General features: G+C 37.7%; 1 protein-coding gene across 2 annotated transcripts in view; it reads left to right on the forward strand.

Moving 5' to 3' along the window:
* Positions 1 to 20,152, forward strand: part of cdh8 (cadherin 8) — a 146,352-nt gene that overhangs the window by 34,467 nt on the left and 91,733 nt on the right. Inside the window, exons 1-2 of one of the 2 annotated variants that reach the window (XM_079605066.1) lie at positions 16,401 to 16,661; positions 18,195 to 18,687. In XM_079605066.1, coding sequence (XP_079461192.1) covers positions 18,430 to 18,687 — 258 coding nt within the window. In that variant the 5' untranslated portion in view covers positions 16,401 to 16,661; positions 18,195 to 18,429. Of the gene's footprint in view, positions 1 to 16,400; positions 16,662 to 18,194; positions 18,688 to 20,152 lie in introns of those variants that run through there. The other variant, XM_079605065.1, reaches the window with a different exon arrangement.

The following is a 20,152-nucleotide window of genomic DNA, read 5'->3' on the forward strand; positions in this document are numbered from 1 at the left end:
AGCGAGTTTATCTAGACACTTGCCAAAACTCGATATGAAATCAGTGACGCTGTTACACTGCACAACGAAGCTCTTACTGTATTTACATCGTGTTTGCATTGTTATTTGGTGAAAAAATTTGTGAGAGTGCAGAAATTGCACTGCAATGATAAGATATTTTCATTCACTCGATCATCACTGCAACCTTTCATGTGATGGGATAGATTTAAATATAATGCTTTAAACAATATTTTTTCACAATTCGTTCATCTCGATAAGCTGTTATAGTAAAAACATAGTAAAAGTTTTCGAGAGAGTTCCACGTGTAATACTTGCTATTATGTCTCACAGCAGACACGCCCCTTAAGCACTTAAAATCCGTGCTCCCGCCGACGGGAGCGAAAATCTTCATTGGTCCCAGACAAAAATATTTGCTTTATGATTGCGAAGAAATATTTATATGAATTTTTTTTTTTATATATATATATATATTTCACAAAACAGTCAAGTCATATATCACAAGAAAGGTCTCAATCTTCAGTCGGGCAGTGAAATTTTATATTTTTATAATGAAAATCTTCGTTATAATGTTCGTACGTTCTTTTTATAGGCTTCCTTATATGGTATCACCCAATTCATGATATCATTTGAAAGCTTAGAATCTGAACTTCACAAAGAATACCATCACTTTTGTTTTTTATGATACATATTAAATTAAATATTAGCTTAAATATGCATTGGTCCCAGACAAAAAAAATCTGCTTTATGATTGCGAAGAAATATTTATCCGAAAAATATATATATTTATATATTTCACAAAACAGTCAAGTCATATATCTCAAGAAAGGTCCCGTTCTAAAGAATTTTCTGATGTAGTTTATTTCATTGTGAGAAAATCAAAGATCGAATAATCTTCAAAAGAATTGCGCAGTGAAATAGGATCAAACTGACATAACAGTAAAAAAGTATTACATTCCAGCTTCAATCAGCCACAAACCACCACACAATTTATATCACCTTTTAGCTTAGGATGTTATCTTTCAAATGAGACCATTTCCAAGTGTCTGTGAGCTTTTATTGGTAATAAAAACCTTTTCGAATTAACTGAGATCATAGCATCATATCTCCAGGAGGCACGCCGGTGATGCAAAACACTGGTGTGGTGACAAAAAAAATGTCATTTTAAAAAAAATGATATTTTTTTTCATTTTTTATTATACAGAAAAAAAAATTTTTTCCAGTGTTTGCTTGCATCTAGAGGAAACAGCCATAACTGTCTTCATGGCCCTAGAGCCCACATGGCCTGAGTTATACACTTTCAAAAATGAACATAAAATAAAAAAATAAAAAGCGCCTCTTTTTTTTTTTATTACAACTCAGACAACATATACTTAACTGTTTATCACTTTTAACACTGTTTTATGAAACTTCAAAGGGTTTCCTGTAAAATGACACCAAAATTGTCCATTTTGACAAAACTATGTTGAAATGGTAAGCTTTTCAATTTGGGTATGCAAATCCAGGCGGAAATCCCAAAAAATGGTCTCGGGTCAGAGCGTTCAAATCAGAGGCTAAAATCAGGCTAAGGAAAATGCTTTTAAGTTCTAAATTATAACCATTTTGAATGTAAAACTCATACTAACATTATAAGGGCACCCCAGACAAAATTATAAAATAATACAACAATCCAGTTCATGACCCCTTTAAATTGTGCTATTTATCATATCATATAATGAAATATATGTATTGTTACTATTGTATTGCTATATAACATTTTTGGCATCAGAATGTTTACTTTTTTAAATAATAGTATTTTTGTATGCTTAAAATTACCATATTTTAATATGTATAAAACTGATTTTTTTTCACTTTGCCACTGTATACATTTATAAGATTTTTAAATTTTAAACCGATTTTTTGTTATAATCTTCACACAAAATCTGTTACTCTATCAATGTTCAATAAAAACGTTCATATTTTCTCTGTCAACTTGTCATACATTATGGGCGTAGTGAAAAGCGCATTTTTTTTAAGGTGTGCCTTTAGACCCGTTGTACGCATGACCTCTAAATATAGCATTGTTTTGCAGAGACTCAAGCTAGAATGGCATGGTGGCGTCAGCAAATGCGTTTTTATCTAACGTTTGCTTTTGTTACCTATCAATGAGGTTTAGCGTTGGGTTTAGTGTAGCTGGTACGTTATTTTCAAAAGCAATAGAGCATGAACCCTTTAGCTGCACTCGCTGGGCATTTCATTTCCGAACCAACATAATAAAATATTGTCAGATTCACGTTCTGCTGTGGAAAAAAACGTAAAGTGCTTTTGCCACTCACTGGATATTTCATTTTTAAAGTGTCGCAAAACATGCAAGCAGCAACATAATGTCTTTTTACAGAAATGCACACAGGCACGTTTTTCCATTGGGGTTGAAAATACTACAGTAGCTATGCTCCTTTTGACATTTCCTCACCCGTATGTACAGAGTTAAGAAATGCAAGTCATGCTGACCTGGATCTCAACAGGGATTTTAAAAAGGTAGGGGTTCATAATGAAGCATAAGTTGTGGTTGTTAGATATGTTATGCTCAATCAGAGAATATGGCCTCTAGAGCCTCTACATCCCCCCAGGCACTCTCCCCCACTTCTGACAGATAGCCACAACCTCAGATACTCTTCTCTTTACAATTAAAGATTCATGGGAGAAAGGGATTTCAGATCACAGAGATTAATTGCATCCTCTTTTTCTTTTCGTCTTTTTACAACTCTCTCCCATCATTTTGCACCCACACATAAAACTAGTGGTGATTTTTGTCAACATGAACACTGAGAAATGAATAGACCATTTAGTTAGATTCCTGCGGGATCTTGCCACAGTGTAGCTGAAAGGGGACAGGTTCAGGCTGAGTTGGGCTATTTTATCATTCAAACATTCTTTCTTCTTCCATTTGCCTGCTTTACTCTATTCTTTTCACTTCTTTTTAACTTTGTAGCCTGGTAAAAGTCTCTTTTCGAATAAAGGGGTCAGTCCCTTGTAGGGGTGTAACAATATATCGCAATACAAAAATGCAACTACCGTTTTTTCCGGACTATAAGTCGCTCCGTAGTATAAGTCGCATCAGTCAAAAAATGCGTCATGAATAGGAAAAACACATATATAAGTCGCACTGGACTATAAGTCACATTTATTTAGAAATTTATTTCACAAAATCCAAGACCAAGAACAGACATTTAATCTGGAAAGGCAAGTTATTCAACTACATAATAGCACATAGAACAACAGGCTGAATAGGTGTCCAATGTTAACGTAACACAGGGTTTCCCGCAGCACTTTGGAACTAAGGCGGCCGCCTAGCAACAACACGCCTGCCGCCTTAACTATGCTGTCAAAAACAATTATATGAGCGATATCCGCTGTGTTACTCTGTCCTGTTTAGAGCTTAGATTCTCTGCCCGAGCCCGATATTTCCCGCCGCTATACTTGGGCCGGGCCCGTGATCTAGAGATGTGCGGCGCGGGACTAGATTTGATGGCCGAGCGTGGGCGGTAGCCTAATGCACTCACTCTGTGTGTGCGTGCTGCGGGAGAATAAAACGATTAAATAAAAAATATATATGAATAAAACATATAAAAACTAATAAATTGTGATTCATCTGTTGCAGAAAAGCAACAAGAACAACTAAAACTAAATAGAAACGATTTACAGGCCAGAGTTTCTATTTGTAACATGTTTGCAGCGTTGAGCGATGTAGCCAATCACAGACATATGTGTTGATTTCTTGAACGCAATGGCCAATCAGAAGCATTTAAGATTGAATCACCTCACCGCTCAAAACAGACTTTTTGTTCAGTGCTGAATTCTGCATGCTGGCAAATCCTCTGATTTTAAAAGATATTATGAAAGATTCATTATGCAGTCAGCTTCATTGATAATAACATAGATGTATGAGATCGCGATGAACTGATTTCAGCTTTTTAGGAATTAGGGAGTGCACTTTGCGCGCATTCAGTCATGGCAAACCATGCACGCAGCCTGCTTGCTTTTATGTTAAGTTAACAGTGGTTTGTGAATGTTAATGCTTTAATAACAAATAATTTATCAGGAGCATTTATGCTGATGTGTATGGTGGCGACACGTAGGCTATCACAAATTTAAGTTAAGTTACACCTTAACTAACACATTTTCTGCGGAAAACCCTACACAATAGCATAAAGAACATATACCTGGGAGGCTGAATAGGCTAATTGAACATAAGCCAGCGAGTCCAACAAGTTACCGGTAAGCAAGTTCACCAAGCTCCCGATCTCATTCCACAACACTGAATCCATTGAATTCTTCCTCGGTGTCGCTTCTGAACAACTCCGCTAACTAGAGCGCCCTCTCGTGGCTGTAGACGGTATTGTTTTCTATTGGTTCATCTCAGTCAGTATGAATTAATTTTGATATATAAGTCGCACCTGACTATAAGTCGCAGGACCAGCAAAACTATGAAAAAAATTGTGACTTATAGTCCGGAAAATACGGTATGTATCGTGGATAAGGACAATATACAGTATATTAGTTCACTCAAAATATGGGGGTATGGTACTTTTTTACAGGAATCGTTGATAAATGGGTATTTTTGGCTTTATTGTGCAAGATACAAACACCTGAGAACAGCTCATGCCGGTGATTTAATAGTTTCAAAAATTTAATAATTCTAATATAATTCACTTCATGACCTCATATATTACCAGTTTACAGCAGCTTCATCAACCGAGTCTTGAAACATAATTTATATTTCTAGGCCACTTTCTAATAATGTAAAGTGCAAGGCAATAGTAAGAGGCTTCAGTTCATCATGTCCTGCACTGCAGAGTTTGTGCTACAATGCATGTTTTGAATAATGTTCTGCAAGAGTCTTAAATTCTGCAGTAGCATGTAAAGGGTTTCTTTGATAATGATATCAAGGACTTGCTCTGTGTGGCAATTTCAGACTGTCTGTTGTTGTAGTCTTTGTATTGCTCATTGTATTATTAGGTGTATCTTCAACTGTAAAAACTAGTTTGTGACACGTACTTTGAAAAATCCTCAATGGTGATCTTTTTGGGATATGTAGGTATTGGCATGAAATATTTACACTGCCATTTTGACATTCACTGAATATAAAAATATTGACAAAACCTTTAGAAAAGTACAAATCTTATGGAATCCTTTTGTATTGTTTATATTTATGTTATTATGTTTGCATTGTTTTTTTTTTATATTCCGCTTAATACTATTCTATAATATAATGTGATACAATATACTATTATGAAAATTGTTAAAAGAAAAACAATATTTTTATTTTGACATTTTAAAGTTTAGGTTTGAGTAAAGTAATGGAATAATTTAAAGAAGTTGAGTATGAAACCAGAAATCCCTGAAAGCAGAGCCACTCTAATGTCAAACCAGGTTACTGCGTGAGATGGCATTGAACATTTAATGAATGAAAATAAAATATATGTACTTGCATATAAACAACTACAATTACAAATAAGATCACATGAAGAATCAGTCCAAGCTCAGGGCAGCTAAAAGGAAAGGGAGCAATTCTAAAGATGCTGTTGATTTGAGTATGCATCAGTTTTTTCCAACTTTGCCACTTACAACACCGAACCATGACAAGATCAACATGACTTTGAAATCCCGCTACCTGTTCAAGACATGCAATTCTCTTCTGTGCCCTCCACCATCATCACCACCTCACTGAATGTTGAGGACTTTTAATATGATGCATTTATAACAAACAGCAGACACTTTTCACTCATTCACAAACTCCACAAACAACTGCTTTTCTTCAACCCCAAATCCACTTCTAAAATGCAACCGTCCTCTCAGCAATCGTGCAAATCTGCAACACATCACTTGACACTGGCATCTTTCCCAGCACATTTAAGCAGGCTCGGCTAACCTTACTGCTCAAAAACTAGTGGAAGATTACAGACCAGCTCCTCCTGTTCTTGGCAAAACAAAAACACTTGAACAAATTATTGTTAGTAAGGTCTCTCCTTTTCTGTCTTTGAACAACCTGCTGGATGACAAACAATCGGGACTCAAAATTGCCCATTTCTAAGAGACCAGCTCTTGGTGAAAAACCCTTTGAGTGGTGAGAAGTGCTCCCAAATCATCTGTCCACACTCAGCTGGACCTGTCTGCCATCTGAGCAGTACATCAGTGTATGACCCTGTCTACTCTTGGATATATCACAGGATCCGCACTTGGTTTGAGACCTACCTCAGAAGTAGATCCTTTCAAGGTAACTTGACCATTTGTTTCAGAACCTGGTCCATTTTCTCCCTTAGTTAATTTAATTTAGGCATATGAACTCAGCAATTGCGCTCGGAACTCGGGGGCAGTTCGGATGAGGTGAGAAAGCAATACGACCTAAAGGACCAAGAGTTATCATAATTGATAACGGTAAATTTGTTATATAAAAAAAACTTCAGTGTCTTATTCTATGAGTGAGCACATTAGTTATCGCCGTTTATAACCAAAGAGAACCTCTTCATCTTAAAATGTTGTGTATGTGTGTATACAACATTTTAATTTTAAATAAAATTAAATGTAGCTCACGGAGCAAATTTGTCAATCCATCTTGATGTGAACTCTGACCAATAAGAGTGCAGTTTACTCACATGTGTAACAAATTAAGTCCATGTTTTGGAAAAATTCAAACGATCTACAGGTCTGAAAAATTCTAACCACTTTAGCGGTTGGCCTCTATCTCTCAATTTATCCAACCTCACTCGGTCCAACCATTCAGACACACTGATTTTCCACCTATAGGCGGATGACATGTAGACCTACCTGTCATTTCAGTCTGACAACCACATAGTGTCTGTAGGGACCGAGTCACAACTCTCTTTGTCTTGCTCCACTGGATTCTAGTAGCTGCCTGCATCAATTTCAGAGTATTGGTGCTTCTGTACGGCCACGGAATGCGTACATTACACTTACTGAGGCTGATGGGAAGGAGAGTTTTCTCTAATACATTCACTTCATTTTCTTTCAGTGTTAGAAGTTTCCTTAAAAGTTCTTAATCTTCAAGAAACTGAAAACAGTTCTGCATGCTCTTGATCTGGAATCACTTAAAACGTCTTTATATATTTATTATCCTTTATCAAATAAAACACTTGTTGCTTGCTTTGTCACATTCTTTACTTTAAAATTTTTGTATTCTAGTTCTTCTAATGTTAGCCTATTCAGGGTGAAATGCTCGTGTTGTGTTCCACATTTGTTAGTTGCTTTGGATAAAGGCATCTGCTAAAATAATAAATCTAAAGGTTTAGAAGGGTTGAACCGTGACCAAACAATGCAGTGAGTTGTTTCACGATTTAGTATTTGCAACTTGAACAATGATGAATATAATGCAGAAAATCTCCACCTTCAACCTCAGCAAATGCTTTTTATATACTAAAGAGACTAAAGAGTTGAAGAGACTAAAGCAATTTTAGAAATGTGGGCATTTAAAACCCCACACTGAGATACATTCTGCTATCAGAGATACAAACTATCAGCTGAGACTTTACTAACTATGAGCAAATTTAGGAGGAATAACAGTGATGGGCATGCTACATAACTAACAACTATGGGCTAATCTGACTAGTTGTTTCACATGCCCTCTGACATACATCAAACTTTCCCTTATTTTAGCATCAGCCTTTCATGATCTGGTTATGTGGCCTTTTACACAAATTGTTGCACTGTGTTTGAATGTCAAGGGTTGTTGCAGGCATTTGGAATCTGCACTGATGGATATTGGCAAACAGCTTGCTTTTGTGAGTAAGGATAACCTTCCATTTGATCAATCTTGCACCTGTCACAAAGACTATTCCCCCCAATAAATCAATAACTCACATTTGTTTGTCCCAGTGCTTTATATTCCTCTCTCACCCTCTTTCTGCTTATCTGTCTTTCTCTCTCTCTCTCTCTCTCTCTCTCTCTCTCTCTCTCTCTCTCTCTCTCTCTCTCTCTCTCTCTCTCTCTCTCTCTCTCTCTCTCTCTCTCTCTCTCTCATCCTCTTGCTCTCTCACATTGTCTAATGATAATTCACTGCATGTACACTTAACATGTTATTATGTAATTGAGGCTGAGGTTGATAGAAACAAGTACATTTTGATGTTTAGCACATGCTAATTATTACTTCATCCTTACTTCACCCCTTATATAAAATGAAGGGGTGAATTAACACAGCAACTGTTTTCATGCAGCCTAAAAAATATCGACTGGTTTCCTAATGAATTTCACAATCAGACATACCTGGCATATTATAATGTGTTTCTTTGGAGAATAAATAAATGAATTCAAAGGCATATTATAAACCAAATGCCACATCCATTAGTAAGACAAGCTCTTAATGTATTTGTTGTATTGTTCTTGGTTTTCTTACTGTACTATTTTCTTGCATACAGCCTTATGACAAACAACAAAACGTGCGTCATTCTAAAACGTCCCTTTAGAAATATATGCATTCCTGCAGGATTTGTTGCCACAAATTTTGCATTCATTCAGATATGTTTAGTTATTGGGGGAAAGGGGGGGAAATATGCCAATTCTAACTCTCACCTTTTTAAAGACATTTTCATTCTTGACTAACTTATAGGCAGACAGACAAGACAGTTGTTATGGTAACAGTAATGCTGTTCTTTGCTAGAGCTGAAATTGTGTTCAGAATGTATGCAATGCACTTATAAACTGTTTTCGTCTGATTGCTGAATTTAGGATACACATAAATGGTGCTTTTGGAATCTGCAAAAGGATTGAATTGATTCATATGGAAGAAACATCTGTGCATGCAAACCGTCAGAAATTGTGTGTCAATAATAAAAATCACACTTCTGAATGTTCATCCCACGTAGAGTTAGTATAAAGGAAATTGGTTGTCTCTGCAGAACGGCCTACACTTGTCCACCAGAGAAAAGGTTTATGGAATTTCCCTCTGGATGGTGGCACTGAATATATCTGGAGTATCTGGATGTGTCTGACAGTGCAGACCAATGGGAGTTTTAATCACCAAACAATTGCAATGAACTTTAAAGCTGAGCAGGACTCCTTGCTTGACAATAATATTGTTCCGTTAAGATTATCTCAGCTCATAGAAAAGTTCTTTCCTTTTAATTTCATGTTCAAACTGAGTCATTATGTTGTAATGCTCACAGGAACAAGTCTGTAGATTGTGCAATTAAATTTCTAGAACAAAACGCTTTTGGTGCAGTGGTGCATTCCCAGAGGCGTCCCGAGATCCTTGGTTGCAATGTTAGAAGGGGCTGTTCTAACGTCTTTTGTACCAATCTTATTGGGTGTAGACCACATAAACCACTTATTAATTAGAAGATAGGAATCCCACTGTGGACTTTTTTTTCCAGTGAACATGTGAGGAGCCTCAATCCCCATCTGCACGGAAACGTCCTGCTTAAAGCTTTGTGTAAGCACAGCAAGCAATCTCCGCACATGGCTGAATCCTCAGTGTGGGGGGTTCACAGGGTAATATTCTCAGGGTGACTGTCATAGAGGATTAGATGTTCAAAATGGTGGCACTGCAGTGTTTCCGAGGTAGTCGTTTGTTCTCTGCAAATCTGCAGTCCTACAGAGCATGTCTCACGGGTTTTTTTTTCTTGTTTTTTTTCTGGAATGCTTAAATGGCTGAGCTGTCCAGCAGAGTTGTATCTAAATATGTTAATATTCAGCACAGAGAAAGATTGATAGATCCACTTCAGTCTCTGTTACAAAACAACAGCTCATAGTCTGTGTCTGTCAAAAATAAAACTTCTAAAAAAAAAAACACACGAGCAGGAGGCGACAACACTGTTTACACTGTCAGATGAATAACTGTCTTTGAGCACGTCAGCTTGACGTGTTTGTGGCTTCAGCCGAACAATGACATTTGATAAAAATGAGCTTGTCCTAAAATAAACTAAGTGCCAAGGCTTTTGCACTTGCAATATAATTAGAATTCAGGTCTCCATGTAAGAATTATGACATACTATCAATCCCTTAATGTATATAAATGAACATGCTAACACTTTAAAGTAATTTTTGCATTAATTCATTAGGTGTTAATGAACACTATTTCACCTATCCTTGTTTATTTACCCATGGTTAATATTAAATTATTTATAAACTTTTTTTAACATTTTCAAGTTGTATAAATTCACATTAGATTATATATTATTGAACCTTATTGTACGTTGTTGTGTTATTATTAATAATAATGTTCATTTTATGAACACATACAGAGATCATTATTGTTTTAATATTAGAAAGGTCCACAGTGCAATTTTGTTTGTCGGTGCATCTGGTAAAAGGTTATTGTTGTTAAATTCATGGTTTTTTTTATTATTTTTTTATAATGATACAATTTATTAATTGACCAGTTATTTAAACCATTCTAATTTCATCTGAGGGGAAGTGCATATTTCATAAAGCTTGTCATTTTTAATGACACACACATCAATGAATGTTTGATCTAAAAATAGTATCTGCTAATCCTTTTGCTATAGGCAATCCATAAACTTTAAGTCATCATTTCAAGTTTATTCCTTCGTTTTAACACATGCCACTGCAATCGTCTTGTTCAATGTCTTGCGGTATTTGCCCAAACAAACACACACACACACACACACACACACACACACACACACACACACACACACACACACACACACACACACACACACACACACATTCTCTTTAGAGTCTGAGTTGTGCTTGCGGAGCGACCATAATGAGCCTCCTCTCATCTCCTCCCAAATGGAGAAGGTGTCAGTCTTAATGAGCGCTATTAAAGGTAACTTGTGCCATTATCACGCCACCTCTGTTATTTATGGCAACCATCAGAGCCTACTTTTAGAAGCCCAGCTCAAATTGGATCATGTTAAACGGTTTTTCATGTCCAGTTGCTTCCTCTCATGATGGGAGGTCTGCTACTGTATCCTATTCTAATCAACTTGTACAACTTATTAAGACAGGTAGACGGAGCAGCTTTGCCCCGAGGAGCGCTTCATTCAGCCGCATGACAGTTTATGAATCTTGGTGCCAAAGAATGAGCACTTGGCTCATGGCTAAATGTGAGTGAGGCTTGTGGCCCACCATATGCTCATACTAATTCGGTTCACATCATACCTTCTTAGTGAAAAAAGTTCACTGCCAAGATATTATCATGTGCAAAATGCACGTTTGTATTCCCAGCAACATATTTGACACGGGTCCTCTGTGCTTTAAGTTTTGGAATTATCCTGAGGACAATTTGGGTAAATGCAAGTGGGGAATAATCTTAGTAAATGTAAGTGGATGTAAATAAATAAATAAATAAGTTAAGTGTAATTAATAGGAGGGCCAATATGAAACCCATGATAATCAAATCTGGTGTGTTTTTCAATTTGCGTGATTAAGATCTTAGTAGTGTTGTTCGTTTAGAATCCAGGTTGTTCATTCTCAAAATGTCAACATATCAAAATTCTGAACACTGCACTTAATTATCTGCAGAGCTTTAAAATCATCAACGTAAAAACCAATTAACTTTAATTTGCTACCAATTAAAATTTGACTTTTAGGAGTGTTAATATGCTAATCATGGCACTAAACCTATGCTGGAAACTGTTTACACATCACAGGCCCCCGAGGCCATGAACGGAAGTGTGTGTGTGTGTGTGTGTGTGTGTGTGTGTGTGTGTGTGTGTGTGTCAGCACAGAAAGATGGGGCAGCGATGGTGGGAAGTCTTGTCATAAATTTGTAAATCATTATTCATGCATTTGGAGTGAACTTTGACTATTTAATTCCTTTGCTGCGTTGGTGAGCGACCTTTGGAATTCTGGTGAACAGATGTTATGAGTGCGCACTTGATGGCTGTATGACTAGATTTTCCAAAATAACATGGAGAAAACAGGTCAACATATTGTGGGACTTTTATGACAGTGAATATGTAAGTGATCACAGTGCTTGCAATGCATTGTAATGCATTATTTCCTGTTGAGCCCAAACCGCTTAACATACTGACTGCATTTAAGCTGGTTTGTAGATAATGTCATCTTTGTGTGCCATCTATCTTTTTTTTTTTTTTTTTTTTTTTTACTTAAAAAAAAAGAAGTATTTATAGAGTATGTTTGAAACCTAACTCGGATTTTGAATGCTGAACATGTTATAAATGGTATGGTCATACTTAGTCTTACGTAGCCAGACCTTCAGACTGACTGCAGAATGTCCGGATTCCATAGAAGCTTTCATTGGCTAAGGACCGCCCAGAGGCTGACTGACTGACATGCAAAAACTACTAATCACTGTTCGTTTTGTTTAGAATCATGTTTAGGGGCAAGAAAATATAATGTCGATGTCCCTACAATAACAGTCCACCGTGTAAAACTCTTGGATGTATTTTAAAGAGTCTATGCTGATATCAGTTTATCCTGATAAGTGCTCATTGTCACAGTTGTAAACACAACGACTTTCTTCTTCCAAAAGGGGGCTTGGCATCATGACATGTTTGTTTCCAGTTTGTTAAAGAATGTGAAACACACGTCTCCTGGAAATCCTGTAAAATCCTCTCTTCATTGCTCTGCCTCCAAAGCTCACCCTCCAATCCATCCGCTCTGCTCCGAGTCGGTCTCGAACCCCGATAGCTGGCCTCACGCAATGCAAGAGTGGATGTCTATTTAGCAAAAGTGAATCAACGACAAGGAAGGACAACAAATGAACATACAGTACATAAGAGTAAATACAAACAAGTGTTGATTGTTAGTTGCCAACTGCACAGGAGCTCCAGACAAACAATGACACTCAAACCCAGTGTTATTCACGTATGCAGCGGAATCAAAGCAACCTCCGCGTCTGTTTTCAGGCCTTCCCGCTTCTCTCTCCAGCGCTGGAAAGCTTTTCTAATATTAATGCGGGTCCTAAAGCTCTTTCCTGATCATAACCCTTCATTTTCCAATTATATTATTATGAGCTTTTCTTTTTTGTAATGTTTCTCAGCCATCTCTCTTTCTACAGTCTTTCTTCAAATCTCCCTCTTGCTGCTTTCTCTCTCCTCCAGTCATACAGTCATAATGCTGATCGGCTGCTTGTTTGTTGTTGTGTCTGCCCGACCAACTTTCAAACAGCGTTTTTCAAATATTGCTCACCCCACCTTTATCTGTTTAAACCTGGCATTATGAGACACAGTTACAGTGTAGATCATTGTGCACAGCTGACAGAAAACAAGACATTTGCTTAGTGTCATGACAATGGCAAAGCAGTTCTGATTTGGGTTTTAATTTACATAAAATCGTTTACACAGAACCAAAGCCAATGGAATCTAATCTTACCTAAAACTTGTACACTGATCTTTTGCTGCTTTGCAAGCGCTTGCACTTCTTTCAGGAAATTAAAATCTAGTTTTACTCATCCCCTTAAATAAGTTTGGAAGGAGATAGAAAGATTTGCTGTAGGTTCTTTCTAGTGTCAGACCGCGTACCTTTATTTGTTATTTGTGCCATAGAGATTCTATTACACTGAATGAACACTCACTTTGCAGGGATGGAGAGTCATCCACCTGAAACTGTTATTATACAGTTGAGACTGCTCTTTAAAAAATAGTGTCTCTTTCTTGCTTTGGTTGAGGTGAAATCGATAAACACAGTCCATTATCTTCTTGTCTTGTTGGATTGTGTTTTGAATGGAGAGTCCAACGGTGAAGCTCATTTACCACCAGAGCTGTGGAAAAGTTAATAGTTGCACAACTGCACACGCTTGAACATTTCACAGTTCAATCTCAGATATGAAAAAGGGCATCTATACGTTCTATGTGTATTTATTTATAATCTTTGCATGCATTTTTAGCATCTTTGAAGAGTACTATAAATTGCTTCCAATATGCCATATTGGAAGAAGCATGAGGGTACAAAATATTGATACATGCCAACACTATGATTTATGAATCACAAGAGATTAGAATGCATGGCAGGCACACGTCTTCAGTAAGAAAGACAATTGTTTTAGACATAGCCTCACATCTATGTGAAACAGCTGGGACAATCCCCAAGTAATTGCCTCTCTAAATGATTTGATGTAAATTTAGAGACAAATGAATAAATCACGGCTTGTTTCCTGTTTGTTTGCAGAGGCTGTTGTCACCATTTGCAAATGACAGGGCTGAGGTGTGTGGAGAAGGGTGCCAGCAGTTCACGGCGCACCAGGCCTGTGATTAATTCCACTGACAATGTAGTAACCAATGATCGATTGAGGAAGCTTGGGCTGTAAAGACCGTTTCCCCTTCACTTACTTTGCCTTTTTCAGAAGACGTCTGATATTTTGATCACCGGTAAAGGCTGTGTCAGTGGAATTAATCAATGACAGAGAGAAAAAACCACTGGAGAGCAGCTTGACAAACTGCGCAGCAGAACTGAAATAGAGTTAAATAGGATGTCGGGCAGGATGCAAATGTGAGCAGTTTTATACCCATGATCATTTTGTGTGGTGACAACCACAAGTAAACTATAATATTAGTAAAGAAAAACCAGGGATATAAATTACATTATTTGGATTGTGATTGATAATGGTGATAGGCTATTGTGGTGCTCATTGTGACTTTGTCATCCATGTAAGGGTGAGGAATAAACTCTCTCTCTCTCTCTCTCTCTCTCTCTCTCTCTCTCTCTCTCTCTCTCTCTCTCTCTCTCTCTCTCTCTCTCTCTCTCTCTCTCTCTCTCTCTCTCTCTCTCTCTCTCTCTCTCTCCCTCTCTCTCTATCTCTTTCTCTCTCTCTCTCTCTCTCTCTCTCTCTCTCTCTCTCTCTCTCTCTCTCTCTCTCTCTCTCGTCAAGTTGTAGCAAAGCAGCCCTTTTCAAGCCTTAAAAATGTAGCAGAATGGCCGAGGTATACTAGTACTCTATAATATTACTACATATTTGAGTAATATTAAGATAATATGTAGATAAAAATAGTTTTTGGTTCTCAAGCATTATCGTCATGCACAATCTTCAAGATCTGGCATCTTATTATGAACAATATCTTGTTTTATCTATCTGTGAAGGCTGCTGTGACTTGCATATGTTGTATGATGGGTGCAATTATTTATAGGTATTTATTATTAATATTATTTTGAATACAGAGTTCTCAATATCTTGCAGTAAGGCTAAGAATTTATTGAACCTCTGTATCTGCAATGTTTAATCTCTGAGGTTTAACTGACCACAGTCCAGAAAACTACAGATGTCTGCTTGATGTTTGGCCACTAGAGGGAGCCAGTTGAAGCAGAGCTTTGTCTGTATCTCTACCTGAAGAGTCTTCAATTCATGTGGACAAGACACGTGTCAAGATAAATCCTGTGTGCACTAATGAATGCTGAGAGATGGTGGGTTTATTTCAATGCATTTTCTCTTAGAGTAAATTGGGGGTCAATTCAGGGTCTCATGTGAAGATACTAAAACATCAGATTATTGTTTATTTATCCAGTGTGATCAGGACATGTAGCTGCATAGTTGTAGGTTTAAACATGAAATCGTCAGATTGGGTGCCTAATGCCAAAATCTCAAGTCTTTTGTTTTAGATTAGTCGACTCATTTTTATTCCTTTAGAGATCAGTTCGATACACTCTGATACATGATCTGAGCCAAAAAGCTTTTGAATTTCATCCCTCATTGCCACAGTGAATCTCTCAAAGTCTCACACATTCTCAAATAAAAGAAGATCCCAGTCTAGACTTTTGGAAAACAACGGCTCTGACTCAGACTGAAATCATGATAAGCGTATTGGCTAATTTTCATAAAGGCCTGGTTTCACAGCTAGACAAGACTTAGAATAAGCCAGGATTAGGCCTCAGTTCAATTAGGACATTTAAGTATCTTTTAAAACGTGTCTTAGAAGAAATAAAAAAAAATCATTGTTTTAATGTTTTAAAGTCTTAAATAGGCATAATTGACTGCAATGACGATGTATTACAATTAGCGTTGCGTAATGCAAAGCATATTTGCATCACATAAAAATATGCAACCACGAATGTGGCATATAGCATAATTTAAAATTAAATATGAAATTAGTGTACAATGCGAAAATGACTTCAAAGTGACATTGTTTTGATTTGCTCATGCACCTGGCCAAAATGAATCGTGGCGCTGAAATGCTTAAACAGAATAGACTAGTTATGTAAAATCTCATTGCATTCCATGCACGAGCCGTTATGAGACGGAAAAAAGAGGACCGTCGCACAAGTGTCTAGACGCGTCACATGTATGGATGCTTTGTTAGCCGAATGCGTTTGATAAAGGTAGGGAAAAACACCAACGCACTGGCATAAAAGTTCAGTATTCCCAAGGTAGGGCGCGTGCATTCATTGCCAGGGCTGAGGACCTGCCTCTTTATCAGCCCAATGAGCGCGACAGAGGGGAGGCTCTTCCCACCAAACACCTCTCGTCCATCTCTCCTCACTCCTCCACTCAGCGAGCGGGCTTGCCGGAGCTCACCGACACCCTGTCAATGCCAAGCCACTAAACTCTACGGATCCTAATTGTTCCCAACCGCGTCTGTCAACTTATTCTCCTCATTATTTTCTTGACTATATTCAGTTGACAGACAATTGACAAAAAAGACAAGTACCAGCAATATTGCGAAACAAGTCACGTCTTTTTCCTTTTCCTTCTCTGATATGTTCTATCCCCTGTGAATGACATGGAACGGCCGTCCGGATGATATACAGTAAGTACTAAAGACTTATTAACAGGCGGATGAGAGGTTTTACACAGTATATGTCGATTGGCGGAAGGCGCGTGCATTTTTGCTCGCCTGAAATACTGGATGTTTCGTTTGATGCTGTTTGCGCTACAGTGATTGATCCGAAAGCGAGACAGATTGACAGCCTGCAGACCAGACCATAAGTACCCGTTGTCCATAATTTGTTTTGCATCGTTCAGGAATGTCGTGCATCGAATTAATTGTTCACTTTACAGAAGAACGTGGTCTGCGAACGTCTTGGTTAATCAACTTGGTCAACTCGTCGTGCCATGTATGTTTTGCAGTTCTCTACTCCTTCTAGAGTATCATTTTCTGCTTTTAAGTATCGAAATCATGCTTCTCTCACTCACTCGAAAGAGGCAGAAAGCGACCATAAATATAGTAAGCGACTTTTTGTGTGAGGAGCTGTCCACTCGTAGTGGTGCTGAAATCTCCAGTGATTTAAGCATCGTCTTTGCTCGCCGCTCTATATAGTGTTAGAGTGCAATAAAGCTTTACTGCTCGCTGAAGTTACACTGTGGAAAGAAGACTAAGCGATGCATGTATCAAATGTGTGGCTTGCTTACTAGCTAACAGGGCAATTGTTTAAAATAATTGTGTGCACAACTCTTTCAGAAAAAAACAAACAAAACGTACTTGTCTGCTGTGTACTGCATTACAAAGATTAAAAGACTGAATTTCTCTTAACCTTCTTACTGCTGCCTATTGATGCCTGGAAGCATATGAAATAATAGATAACAGAGTTCTCCGGAGTGTACTGCTTGAAACCATTCAGCTAAATAATCCGGTTTAGTGAAATGCAGATTATGATTTTTGTATGGTCAACCAAGAAGAAAAAAAAAAAAAGGACTTGCTGTTTGTATTTGAATTGAAATCAAGTGCATGAACAAATAAAAAAAAAAAAAAAATGTGGAAGGAGTACAGACTCTCTTATTATAAGCATTGCAGAGTAAATCGTTAAAAAATAGTTATATAATGTATGTTATGTTTTCAGATATATGAATCCTGTTTTTTAATCATTCTGCAAACTCTAAATTATACCGTATTGTGATAATATGTCAAGGGCATTGAAAGCAATTGGTTTTGGGAAATGAAAGCAGCTCATGAGCATGATGAGATACTGTTTTTTTTTTTTTTTTCTATCTACCCTGTGATTTTCAAGTTTACTGCATTTATACTTTATGCTGCAGTCATGTGCCGGTAATTATAATTTTTTTATACTTCAACAGTACTGTAGGATGACTGTTTTCGCATAACAAGCATTGCAATCTGAAACATTAACTGGCTTGATTGTATAGTTCCTATATGTTTCCAATAGCTTAGAGAGTAAAGATGTTTGTGCTGTACTATATACTCCTTTTAGAAGACAGATGTGTTCTGACTTGTTCATTCGGCATTCTGATGTCATATCAAACTGACCTTGAGACTTCACTCCTCAAGCTTGTCAGTTTTATTTACATGCACTTCCTGTAAGTCTGCATTTGTCTCTCCCTCTAGATCTCTTACATTGATGAACCAACTAATGGATGTCACATTTTGCAGCGCGCCTTCCTTCTCTGTGTTCTGGAGACAGATCAGAGTACATCCGTGACCCTCCTCACAACATGAACTCAACCTGGGGGATACGTAGAACAAAAGAGTAACCATTCAGCTGTCTGTCAGCTGGTCAACCCCTGAATTTTGGAGGGGAAGCAAAAGAAGAAAAAAAAGGCAAAAAGAAAATATTACAAAAATGCTAAAACGAGGAGAGGAGATGCAGCGAGATCTATGGACTTCTCTCCTGCTAGTATGGATTACTTGTGTGCCGTACTCTTCCATGGCTTCGTTAAACAATCAGTCACAAAGTTTACAAACGGCATCAGCCATGATCCCGCGAAACCGGCCAAGCGAAGGACAAAGAATCCTCAGTCGTGCCAAGAGAGGATGGGTTTGGAATCAAATGTTTGTGTTGGAGGAGTTCTCTGGACCCGATCCAATTCTGGTTGGCAGGGTGAGTAGTCTAATTGTCGGCTGAATATTAAGCTTACTTATCATGTGGAAACATTAATTCTGCTGCCTCAATGCCTTTTCGTTTGACATTTTGTGAAGGAGCAATAATTGCCGTGAAGAAGAGGGCAAGGTTGGCATTGCTGACTCTCGCACACTTTCCATCTTTTACAGTTCAATTAGGAAAATACAGCTCTGGATGCTAATTTATGCATGGTGTTGTATTTCACTGAGGCTGAGAAAGTTCTGCAACGCATATAGTATGAAGGGTTGCCCCAAATATAATTTTACAGGTGTAATGTGCAACGTGCTGCTTGCATATGTGTGTATGCGGAGAGGTGAGGTGGTATGGAGATAATTACGGGATAGGAGAGTGACCTGGCACCGGACCTGTGCTGAGAGCTCTGGGTCCTGAGAGGACTGTAGTATGAGCAGGCCAAAGCAGCTTGTTCACAGATCACTGCAAGCGTGAACCTCGGGAGCCCAACCTGGCACTATGCTTGTCCAACCACTAGCACATCACCGTAGCCAACAAGACAATGCTCGTTCCTCAAAATATAATTTAGTTAAGAAGATGAATCTTTCATATTTCTACCTTTCATTGACAACTGTATATATATAATACAAATATATATAACAATATATAAAATATAAATAAAATGATATGGAAAATAAATACATAACAATGATAACTATATACATATATTATTTTTATTTATCTATTTTCTATATAATTGTATTTATTTATAAAAATATTTAAGGACAACATTTTTATTGTATATATATTGTTATCATTTTTTTTATTTTTTTATAATTAAAACAACTTTTGATTAAAAGTAAGTTTTCTGTAAGGTTGCATTAGCTTCACTGCACCAAATGAACACCATCCCCACCATCAGTGAGGTGGAAAATAACATCCTTTGTGTGTCCAAAATTTGGCAGGACCTCAGCTAATTAAGGCCTCTTGCTTGAATTCTCGACTGTTTCTGTATTCCCTCCTGTCACTCAGGCATGTGAATAAAACATCCGCTCTCATGTGGCCTTTACACCTGTGTTTTCCCAATATCGGCGTGACACAAAAAAGTCCTTAAGAGCAGCATCAATTTTTCAAGAGCTGCAATTAAGCAGCCTTTGTTGGATTCTGCCGTAGCTTTTGATCAGCAGAAATGCATAAACAAACACAACAAATGGGCCCCCCGTGATGATCTCCAAGGTATAAGGGCAAATGAATATGATGCTTTCAGACTGACACATTCACAATGCTATAGGGCTCTCTGTGTGTGATGGAGACAGCTGGGAGCGCTCAAACGGTGGTGTGCCGTTCTGCTCTTCTCTAATGTGTTGTGCTGTATTTAAGGTCATGGAGTGCTGTATGTGTGCCGGTGAGCAGAATGATTGTCTGTAGGAGGACACTGCATGGAGAGGGGAGGTGAATGGTTGGACACAAGGGGTGCAGACTGTACTGTGCT

This window comes from Phoxinus phoxinus (genome assembly GCF_949152265.1).
Source record: "Phoxinus phoxinus genome assembly, chromosome: 2".
In the NCBI taxonomy this organism is placed as follows: Eukaryota; Metazoa; Chordata; class Actinopteri; order Cypriniformes; family Leuciscidae; genus Phoxinus; species Phoxinus phoxinus.